Raw genomic sequence first — 12,300 nt, forward strand, 5'->3', positions numbered from 1 at the left:
TTGCCCTATTTGCACCAATATTATATTGATAACCTGGCTTTTCCTTGTTTAGGAGTTGTCTTGGTTATTTTTGGTTTGTACTCCTTCGTACACATTTTATAATCCATTTGTCAAGTATATATATTTATATACTTATATATGTTGGGAAAATAGTCTGTTTAATGCTGTTTGAGTGGAGAGAATTGGTAATGTACAGAACACTATCAGTAGACTTGGTTGGTTGGAAAGGAGCACATGGGTATATGTTACACAGTACATGTGACAGTCAGTGATAGAGCTTGATTTTAATAAGGCATCTACTACTTCTTAATTTTTCTTGCACCTATTTGTTATAACTCTTCTGTAATAAGGGTAATTTCTTTTTGCCTTCTATGAAACGAAGAACATTTTAAGTGTTTTTCTAGCACCTAACACAATGTGGGCACCTACTAGGCTTAATAAATAATTTTTGCTGGCTTAATAATACTTACTGACTGACTCTTTATAGTAACCATACATACAGTATATTGAAAAGATAGGAAATATGAGCACATTTAAATATCTTTTCCATATCTTTCAATATAGGTTTTGGGATATGCATATATTTTTCTTAGGCACCATTTTTGAACAAAGTAAGGAATGAATGGGTGAGTGAGTACCTGAATGAACAAGCAATAACTTTTCTTCTTTCTTACAGGTGCACAGACCAGGTTTACATTTGAGCTGCCAAATCACAGGTTGCGTTTTACTTCAAAAGTTTCTGCCACAGATATGTCTACTATTCCTCCTTCTGCCAGTCTTAACCTGCCTCCTGTTACTATGTCTGGGAAATACATCATGGAAGAGCATGATAGTTATTCAGATCAGGTGTGGAGTATAGATGAACTGCCTTCGAAACAAGGGTACTTTTTACAGGGAAATTATCTACGTTGTGTGGCAGAAGTAAGTTTACTTTTAAATTTTCTTACTCTGTAATTAGAGGCCTTCAAGTTTTAGGTGTATCAAAATATGTAGTGATCCAAACTTTTAAGACAAATTATTAAACCATTTATTTCTACAGAATTCTGTATTGAATCTGGTATGTGTATGTGTGTGCATGTGTATGTGTGTGTATGTCCCTCCCTCTATAGGTTAATTGAAGCATGTTTTTTTATTAGTCATCTTTGACCTCATTATTTCTCACATTGGGTTTCACATCCATCTCTGCAATATTTTCATGGTTCATTTTATTATAATGACATTTATTTATGGTTCCAACAATACAACAGTGGCAATAAAAATAAATATTAATATAGATAAAATTTCAATTTTAAAATTATCAGATTACATAATTAAATTATAATTTCCATTCATTTTCAAATTATTTATTCCTATTGGCTATAATATAGATAAAATTTCAATTTTAAAATTATCAGATTACATAATTAAATTATAATTTCCATTCATTTTCAAATTATTTATTCCTATTGGCTACTGTTAACTTATTTCTTTTAACTAAAGGAATGGCCTGTAATAGTCAGGCCAGTAAAGTATTGGAGAATCTGAATATTTTTAACCCTTCTTCAAAGTATTGATTTCAAATAGTATGTAGATAATTGTCCACAGAGTTTGGGATTACTTATGTGAGCAAAAATGTATTTAAAACTAAGTCAGTCAGTAGTGTCAGCCTAATGCTCTAATTTTGTTTGGCAGGTTGGTTCTTTTGAACATAATCTTACAACTGATCTTCTAAACCACTTGGTGTTTGTCCAGAAAGTGTTCATGAAGGAAGTTAATGAAGTGATACAAAAAGTCTCTGGTGAGCTGATATGGCACCTTATAGTATAGAGCATGTAGCAGCAGGTTTTGTTCTCATGGGCTGCATGGCCTATGGGTCCGTGATATGAGCATTGAGCATGTCCTTTGGATATAATTATTGAGTGACTCCCTACAAATAAAGTGTGCCTTTTCTGGCTTTCCAGCCTACAGATTCTTTTGCTTATTACTTTTCTCGTGTGTAACACATACATTCATGATTTATAAACTTCACAAAGCTTCTTTATGCTTACCTTAAGAAAGAGAGAGAGAGAGAGAGAGAGAGAGAGAGAGAGAGAGAACTTTTTGTATGTCTATTGACCAAACCAATCTTAGTCATTTAGGAACAAAATTTAGATCAATATTAAGATTGCCACCTTATTCTATACCCGATGGTGACTATATGCTGGCTACATGGTAAATTGTTTATAACAACCCATACATTTTTGCTATCTCTCAAGAATAGATTACCATTGAGCTTCTTAATCACAGCTTTACATTTTAATAAGAAATACATGTTTGATTTTTAAAATGTTCAATTGAATTTTATTTCATAAGATGAAGTATTAAGAGGAATTAGGGTAGAAGACAAGTTGACTCTATATAATTGTTCTAGAGGCTGAATATTTCCAGTATGAATATAATCATGTCAAAATAATAGCTGGACCACATCTATAAATTTAATTTATAATGAGGTAAAGAACTGTGGAGTTAATGTGACTAATATAATAGCGTTCCTTATATTTCTATAAACTAAAATGATTACGTAGTACATTTTGTAAGAGGTGGAACATTTGCTTTTAAATTTTAAGAAATTTTTTCAGGCACCAGATAAAAGATATTCAAGGTAGTGATACATCAACACAAGACAAGTAGAATTTTTATGAATAGACTTTTTTTGAGGCAAAATTGACATACAACATTATATTCGTTTCAGGAGTATAACATAATTTGATATTTATAACACTATGAAATGATGACCATAATTAATTTAGTTACCCTTTATCATCATACAAAATTATCATTTTTTTTCTTATGATGAGAACTTTTAAGATTTACTCTCTCGGAAACTTTCAAATATGCAGTACAATATTATTGACTAAAGTCACCATGCTGTACATTACATCCTCAGGACTTAGTTATTTTATATCTGGAAGTGTGTACCTTTGCCCTCCTTCACCCATTTTGCCCACCCCACAACTCTCTTCCCCTGTAGCTACAAACCAGTCTGTTTACTGTATTTGTGAGTTGTTGTTTTTTTAGATTCCTCATTTAAGTGATCTGATTGACTTACTCACTTAGCATAATAACCTCAACATCCATCCATATTGTTACAAGTGCAAGAGTTCTTTAAAAAAAAGAATAAAAAAAGAAACAAGTTCTTTTTATGGCTTTTTTGAAAGTCCATAAAATATTACATTTTTATCTTAAGCAAACAAAAACTGCTCTTTCATCTGTTTTTTTTCTTTAACAGTTGGTTTTTTTTTATTGATTTTAGAGAGGAAGAGAGAGGGAGAGAGAGATAGAAACATCAATGATGAGAGAGAATCATTGATTGGCTGCCTCCTGCACGCCCCCTACTGGGGATCGAGCCTGCAACCTGGGCAATGTGCCCTTGACCGGAATTGAACCTGGGACCCTTCAGTACCCAGGTTGATGCTCTATCCACCAAGCCAAACTGGCTAGGGCAATCTGTTTGCTTCTTGGCTCTTTTGATGCATCTATGGTCCTTAATAGGAAAAAACTTCCATCCCATCTGTATGCTCTCTGGGCTGATGATGAACTCAACATACAAACAGAAAGGTGGATCATTTTAAGATAGGATATTGGAAAAATAAGCATGCAGAGAAGTTCATAAAAGAAAAGACAAGTACATATAGAAGTTATATATTAAAATATTAGAACGTTATTCCCTGAGTGTACCACATTGCCTGGGCAACAAATGGTCTATTAATAGGAACTTAACCTCCAAGGTGTCCTGTCCTCATTTAAAAAACTTTACACAATAATCTTCCCTGTCACACTCTTTATTGTTATTTTGTATTACCTTATTTTTCATTTCTCCACCTTTATTTTTTCTTTTGCACATCCTATATAATAAAGAGGCAGTATGCAAATTGACTATCACTCCATCATGCCATCATAAGATGGCTGCGCCCACAGCAGAGGCGGGGTTCCCATAATGAGCGATCAGCAGGGACCTAAGGCTGTGTGGCGCTGGGCCGGGGGACCTGAGGCTGCGCCTTCAGCCCAGTGGGGCTTTATGAGGGACCTCAGGCCATGCCCCCTTCCCCAGGCCAGGGAACCTGAGGCTGTGCCCACTACCTGGCGGGGTTTGATGGGGGACCTGAGGTTGTGCCCCCCGCACCCAGCGGGGCTTGATGGGGTTGGGGCCAGCCGGGTCTGGGTCTCGGACAATTTCAAGGTGAACACAGGTGGGTGGGGAATTGACTCTGGGTCCCACAGGAGGAAGATTTTTACTAATTTTATTTCATCTTTGACACTTCTATAATAGAGAAAGGGCAAATAGCAATATTAAAATATTTCCTCTAATTCCCTTTTAATGTGCATGAATTTCGTGCACAAAGCCACTAATCAAAATATAAACAACAAAGTTCACATTTTTGACTGAAGAAATTAGTCACTTTTTTGCCTCAAATACATTTTCTGGCATGTATAATCACATTTGGTTTTATTATTCAGATAATGTTTTAATTTAGTCCTTATAAAATGTGCTTAAGAAGTGTCTATGGATATAGCATTATCCCTGGCTTATATACATCTGCCTCAGTTAAAGTAACCTGCTAAAAAGATTGGTTTAATGCTCATTCTAAAGAAAATAAATGTTTTATGTGTTGTTGTTTTTTTAATGCACAAAATAGAAATTTTTCTTTTAAAGAAATTATCCTAATCTCTCAATTTTTTAACCTCTTTTAGGCGGGGAGCAGCCAATTCCTCTCTGGAATGAACACGATGGGACAGCGGATGGAGAGAAGCCTAAGATTCTACTCTATTCCCTCAACTTGCAGTTTAAGGTGACATAGCAATAAGAATGTTACTCTTAGAAGGATTTTTCAAATTAATTAATGCCTGCTTTTTATAGAAAATTCATATGAGACATAAATATGCTAGTTAGAGAATAGAAATGAAGTATATCCACTAAAGAAAATGCTTTATAATTGTTTGACTATAATCTAGGGCAGTGGTTGGCAAACTGCGGCTCACGAGCCACATGCAGCTCTTTGGCCTCTTGAGTGTGGCTCTTCCTAAGTCTTAGGAGTACCCTAATTAAGTTAATAACAATGTACCTACCGATATAGTTTAAGTTTAAAAAATTTGGCTCTCAAAAGAAATTTCAATTGTTTTACTGTTGATATTTGGCTCTGTTGACTAATGAGTTTGCCGACCATTGATCTAGGGTCTTTTCCTATTTGCATTTTTTCAGTGTGCACGTATTTCTGCATTTTAAAGAGCCTAGGATGTCCTTCCATGCAGAACGTTTAGATCAACCAGCAAGAAATATTTTGTGCACTTGTTCAATTAGCAGTAATACCTTGATAGAAACCTTCATATTTCCAATATTTTAAGACATTAGTGTTCTTAAAAATAAAATTATTCTTACCAAATACTTATTTAATTATAATGTATTTATAATTAACCCATGAGCAGGCTAGATTTTTAATACAAAATACTGAAATGAAATTTACTAACTAAAGGGAGTCCCTACTAATGAGAAATTAACTGTTTTATCAGTTTATTAGACATCCTATGTGTGTTTTAAAACATTCTATTTTATCATATCGAAAGATTTCATTGGAGTGGGTAGACATTGTTGACTTAAGAGTCCTTTTTTCCTTCTAACATTTAATCTGCTAGGGTATTCAAGTCACAGCTACAACTCCATCAATGAGAGCTGTGAGATTTGAAACTGGATTGATTGAACTGGAACTTTCAAACCGACTTCAAACCAAAGCCTTACCAGGAAGCAGCAGCTACCTGAAACTATTTGGTAAATGCCAAGTGGATTTGAATCTGGCATTAGGACAAATTGTCAAACATCAGGTGAGTGCAGAATGTGTTGACATTAGAACTGTAGCTTTTATATTTTACACATCAATTTCAACTACTTTTGAAATATCACTATATTTATGAAAATATTTTAAGTTGCTAAAATTTCTGGTTATAAATTCTAATGAAAATTAATTTATAAAGGTCTTTACAATTTTACCTTGGTATTTCATTGAGTATTTTGGTGGTATATTGTTATAGTTTAGTGCAAATGCAACCATGTGAAACTTAATCCAGTATCTTCACAAGTATGTGCTTATAATTTCTCTTTATTTTATTAAACATTGTTTTTGTTTCAATGCCTTGTGCTAACATTGGTGAGTTCTTAAAATGTTACTAAGTTTTGCCCTAACTGGTTTGGCTCAGTGGATAGAGCTGACGCCTGCAGACTGAAGGGTCAAGGGCATGGACTCGGTTGTGGGCATATCCTCAGTATGGGGCGTGCAGGTGGCAGCTGATCGATGTTTCTCTCTCATCGATGTTTCTAGCTCTCTATCTCTGTCCCTTCCTCTCTGTAAAAAATCAATAAAATATATTTTTTTAAAATGTTACTAAGTTTCTCAGTTGTGCTGTAATATTGGCAAGTTTTGCATGCCGAAATGTTAAACATATATGTTGTAAAACATATATATATATATATATATATATATATATATATATATATATACACAGCAGTAAATCAGACTGTATTTTATAAAAATTAATATTCACAACTCAGAGTTTTTAGTGTTTTGTTTTTATTTTGCTAAAAATTATGTAGATTTTAACCTTTTCCCTTCTGTGATTTGAAGAACTGATTAAATGAATATCAGTCACACTTTCAAAATTGAGTTGCCTATAGTAAAGAATATGTGGGAGGAATAAATGAACAAAAATTTCTTGTCATCTTTAGGAAAACAGTTAATTTGTTCAAATAAAAACATTTTGAGAGGAGCAAGGATCTCATTATCGTAAAACATTTAATACATTGTTGTTCAGAATATGGACCTCATCCTCAATTTTGTACAAACTTTGTTTGACTTTCCATTTAGTTCTTTTTTTTTTAAATTTTTTAAAAAATATATTTTATTGATTTTTTACAGAGAGGAAGGGAGAGAGATAGAGAGTTAGAAACATTGATCAGCTGCCTCCTGCACATCTCCCACTGGGGATGTGCCCGCAACCCAGGTACATGCCCTTGGCCGGAATTGAACCTGGGACCTTTCAGTCCGCAGGTCGACGCTCTATCCACTGAGCCAAACCGGTTTCGACTCCATTTAGTTCTTAAATACCCATTCATATTTTATATTGATTTCAGGTGTTTGTGGTATAACATAAGGTATATATTATTGGTGCATGAAATTGAGAAAAATATACTATAGTTGTTTTGGTGCACAATACCATTAATGATGTTAAAACCTTTAGTTTCTTTTATTAAAACACTTTCCATTATTTGATTTTATTGAACTTTTAATTTAGGTTTATGAGGAAGCTGGTTCTGATTTTCATCAAGTTGCTTATTTTAAAACAAGAATTGGATTAAGAAATGCTCTCCGAGAAGAAATCAGTGGCTCTTCAGATAGGGAAGCTGTGCTTATTACCTTGAATAGACCGATCGTGTATGCGCAGCCAGTGGCCTTTGACAGAGGTGAGAGTCAGGCAAGACTTTTTTCTTGAATTTAGAACTGTTGGGGATGACACCAGATAAAAATCACTGTAATTAACCAGTGTAAATCTAAAATGAGAGTATCCCAACAGTTTCTTGCTTATTCCCTTCAGTTTTTAAAGTCATTTTACTTGTTAAAGTTATTTGCTTTCTACATGGATTGTAATGCTGAGTTTTTTAGTTTGGGTAACTAATGTACCCATTTGGTTTGCTAATGTCTTTATTTGCTTATACTCTAAATATTGATTATGTACTGTCTAGAAGTGGAATCTGAATATGGAAAACAGTATCCTGTCCTCCAGGAACTCTCAGCCCTGTGGGAGGAGCTAAGTGGACTCATAGCAGAGTTAGAGATCCATGTTCTAGGGCAGGAGTTCTCAACCTGTGGGTCACGACCCCTTTGGGGGTGGAACGACCCTTTCACAGGGGTCGCCTAAGACCATCAGGAAACACATATATAATTACATATTGTTTTTGTGATTAATCACTGTGCTTTAATTATGTTCAATTTGTAACAATGAAATTGGGGTTACCACAACATGAGGAACTGTATTAAAGGGTCGCGGCATTAGGAAAGTTGAGAACCACTGTTCTAGGGGGTCAGGGAGTCTCTACCTTCACCTGTACTGCTTAGAGGAGACACCAATTCTTCAGATTCAACTTGGAGTTAAGAGATCACCAGGGAGACAAGGAAACGAAAGCTTGTCTTATTTGCCTTTGCATCCAATGGTCTAGAACAGTCCATGGCATATATAGTAGGAATTAAATAAATATTTGCTAAATGAGAGAGAACCTGAATGAAGGAATATGAGTACAGAGGTCTAAGAAAATACAGCAGCAGCTTTCCTAAAAGGAAATAATGGAAATAAGGCTGAGCAGATAGAGTGGGTCTAAATCATGCATATTGGGTAAATATGTTGGAACTGTGTTTTAAAAGTACGAACCATTTAGCAAGCTGTTTAAGATTTAAATTGGTGGTAGGTGTTATCTGGTGATAAGATCAATTGGTTGGAAAATTTCTTTTGGTAATGTCATGGATAACATTTTATTTTTCTAGATCCAGTACCTGTTTATTTCATTTCTCATCTTACCAGCCTCTCGTCAGCTTTCAACAACTCCTTAAAATACTTTCCACTCTGTGTTCCTAACTGACACTTGCTTTTTCTTTTCCTCTGGCCCTTCCTTCTTCATCTCCTCTTTAGGTTCCCTCTATGCACTACATTCAATGAAGATTTTCCTTAGAATTCATTCTTGCTACACACTCAAATGTCTTTGACCTCTTCTCTAAAATCCATCTTTTCAATGTATACTCCTAGTATTCTACATCTCTCCTCTAGGAATTTTTAAACATTAGTAGCAGTAAGCTCTGCAGGGTCAGGGACCGTGACTGCTTTCATTTTTTCTTCCATCCCAGTGCCTGGCTCATAACAGGCATTTCACAAACAGTTTGTTGAATGAATGAGTAAATGAATGAATGGACCTGGATTGTCTTCTTCCTTCTGCCATTTTTCAATTGTCTGCTTTTTGCTTCTTGGTTTCATTTGTCAAGTTGACTATATCATCTTAGATCCTTTTCATTCCTAATGCTACTATTTTCTGGGAATAATTTTTACTAATTAGTGGGATTTTGCAGCTATTGGGGTTTACTTGCCATATAGCTTTACAGTTTTTTTAAAGAAATTTTCTTTCTTCCCTGCCTAAATCACCGAAAGCTGTGCTGTTTTGGCTGAACTATAAGGCTGCCTATGACAACTGGAATGAACAACGAATGGCTTTACATAAGGACATTCACATGGCTACAAAGGAAGTAGTAGATATGCTCCCCGGAATCCAGCAAACCTCTGCCCAGGCCTTCGGGACACTCTTTCTGCAACTCACTGTGAATGATCTGGGGATTTGCCTGCCTATCACAAGTGCTGTACAGGTATGGAACTCAAGTTCTCATCCAACACTAAGAACCAGGCAACTCTACTACCATTTCTAGGTATATAGAGTATCACAATAGATTTCTTAGGAGAGCAGTTTATAACTTGAGTTTAGTAAACAGCAAGTAAGATTGAACTCCTTCAACCATTATTCATTCATCTACAGTATTAAAGGCGAATCTCATGAGATTTGTGCACTCTGATGTGCCTCAGCATAGTGATGAGATTAATTCCCATCTGATAACTTTTATATATATATTTTATTGATTTTTTACAGAGAGGAAGGGAGAGGGATAGAGAGTTAGAAACATCGATGAGAGAGACACATCATTTAGCTGCCTCCTGCACAAGCCCTACTGGGGATGTGCCCGCAACCAAGGTACATGCCCTTGACCGGAATCGAACCTGGGACCTTTCAGTCCACAGGCCGACGCTCTATCCACTGAGCCAAACCGGTTAGGGCCCATCTGATAACTCTTAATTTTGACCTTGACCAATAAGCAACAAGAATTTTGTTTTCATAACTTTTGGGACTAATTCTCAGGAACACACATTTGCATGCACATGTGCATGAGAGAGAAAAGGTTATGAAACCCTGTCAGACCAAGAAGTTGCAATTAAACAAATACAGAGGCCTTTATTTTACTGTTATAGTTTATCTTAAATAATCTGTAAGCAGTTGTTGAATGAATTTATTTTTTAGTAAACTCTGGGTTACCCTAGCTGGTTTGGCTCAGTGGATAGAGCGTCGGCCTGAGGACTGAAGGTTCCTACGTTCGATTCTGGTCAAGGGCACATGCTGGGTTGTGGGCTTGATCCCCAGTAGGGGGCGTGCAGGAGGCAGCCAATCAATGATTCTCTCTTATCATTGATGTTTCCATCTCTGTCTCCCTCCCTTCCTCTCTGAAATCAATAAAAATATATTAAAAACAAAACAAAACAAAACAAAAACTCCGGGTTGAGGATTGACACCATGTGCTATGTTTGTGTCTCAGGAGTTGAATGGTAACCTTTAATCACATGATGTATGGACTCAAGAGGGCCCCACACACCACGGGTGGTGGTCAGAATGCAAAGAACTTTTCCCACATGAAAACAGAAGCTTGAAATAGAAAAGCAGATAATTAGCCTTTTGCAAATTTAGTTTAAAACAAAAAGCACACGGAAATGCATTTCACTTGAGTAATTTTTAAACTAGGCATCTTTCTAAGCTACTTTCCAATGAAGCTTTCTGGATTTCCCCCTTTATGGATTTTTGTTTCCAGGAATTCTATGAGAATTTCCATATTTAAAAGTTGTCACCTTTTGTCTTGTTTCCTCTTTAACATATTTTGCAGTCCAATCACAGCGGAGACCTGGACACTGGCTCTGCCTTGGTGCTGACCATTGAAAGCACTCTCATCACTGCTTGCTCTTCTGAGTCTCTGGTTAGTAAGGGGCATTTCAAAAACTTCTGCATCCGTTTTGCTGATGGATTTGAAACATCGTGGGATGACTGGAAGCCAGAAATCCGTGGGGATCTAGTGATGAATGCCTGTGAGTGTCTTTTATTTTCTGTATGAACTTGAGAGTTTCTAAAAATTAAAAGAGAAAACAAAAACAACCTACTGGTATGTCTTCACTTATGAAAGTAAAGGATGTTCAGATATAGGAATATTATTGGACTTTGTAAAATGAGGGCTATTTCTATTTTTAAAAGATTGGAACATTTTTGTGAAAAACTACAACTTTCAGCAGTGTTGGTGAATAAGCCAGGTAGCCAATCTCGTTGATGGCTTAGCATTCGAAGGTTTGCTCACTCCCTGATTTTTTCTATAATTGACTCATAAATGACCAGATAAAGCACCTTTCTTCTGTGGAGATCTTGAAAGAAAGTATAAAATCCAGTTCATCATGTAACAGAACAGTTGCAGATAACTAGAAGCAAGAAGACTGTCTTGATTAATGCCGACATGATTAAGTCCACACATCCAGATTTGTGGGATACAGAGCATAAATGGTGTGATTCCTTCGATTGCATAACATTCAAGGTTGGGAATAGCTAAAGCTGTGTGTACATGCTATTTTGAAGATTAGGGGTTTATTTTATCCATTTTAACATTTTAAATATTATAACCATCTTAAAGCATCATTAATCTGAATAAAGAAGGTAAATTTTATTTGAAGAATGAAAGGTTGAGAACTAAAACTCCTCAGCCAATCTTGTAAATCAAAATTAATGCTTGATTATTTCTCAGAAGGTGGTATGCCATTGTTTATGCAGTTTTCCCCCTCTGCAGTGGAAGAAAATCTTCTTTCCAGTTCTGTTTTTTTTTTTAGTTTATGACTTTGTAGTTTTTACTAATAGTAAGTATACTTACATAAACTAACGTAATATTTTTTTTAAAAAAGAGTTGAGTATAAGGAAGAGAAATAAGAACAGTAGGAGTATGCTATTAAGTGGTTCTCAACCTTCCTAATGCCACAATCCTTTAATACAGTTCCTCATGTTGTGGTGACCCCCAATCATAAAATTATTTTCGTTGCTACTTCATAACTGTAATTTTGCTTCTGTTATGAATCGTAATGTAAATATCTGATATGCTATATGTGTTTTCCAATGGTCATGACCCACAGGTTGAGAACTGCTGCCTTAGGATATCTTTCTTTTAAAAATATTTTTTTATTGATGAGAGAGAGAGAGAGAGAGAGAGAGAGAGAGAGAGAGAGAAAGAAACATCAGTGATCAGGGAGAATCATTGATTGGCTGCCTCCTGCACGCCCACTACTGAGGATCAAGCCCAAAACCTGGGCATGTGCCCTGACCTGGTATTGAATCATGGCTTCCTGGTTCATAGGTCGACACTCAACCACTGAACCATGCTGGTTGGGCAGCTTTACAGATCATTT

At 35.7% G+C, this 12,300-nt stretch overlaps 1 protein-coding gene across 2 annotated transcripts in view; it reads left to right on the forward strand.

Annotated features, from left to right (window-relative positions):
• BLTP1 (bridge-like lipid transfer protein family member 1) overlaps nt 1–12,300 on the forward strand; it is a 156,150-nt gene that overhangs the window by 100,359 nt on the left and 43,491 nt on the right. For both annotated transcript variants that reach the window (XM_070415150.1, XM_070415151.1), the window contains exons 53-59: nt 677–921; nt 1,672–1,777; nt 4,711–4,808; nt 5,650–5,835; nt 7,300–7,468; nt 9,199–9,410; nt 10,749–10,947. In XM_070415150.1, the coding sequence (XP_070271251.1) occupies nt 677–921; nt 1,672–1,777; nt 4,711–4,808; nt 5,650–5,835; nt 7,300–7,468; nt 9,199–9,410; nt 10,749–10,947 (1,215 nt within the window). The remainder of the gene's footprint in view (nt 1–676; nt 922–1,671; nt 1,778–4,710; nt 4,809–5,649; nt 5,836–7,299; nt 7,469–9,198; nt 9,411–10,748; nt 10,948–12,300) is intronic.

Source organism: Myotis yumanensis, unplaced genomic scaffold (genome assembly GCF_028538775.1).
Source record: "Myotis yumanensis isolate MYYU_CA2020_CCGP unplaced genomic scaffold, mMyoYum1.0.hap1 SCAF_5, whole genome shotgun sequence".
Taxonomy (NCBI): Eukaryota; Metazoa; Chordata; class Mammalia; order Chiroptera; family Vespertilionidae; genus Myotis; species Myotis yumanensis.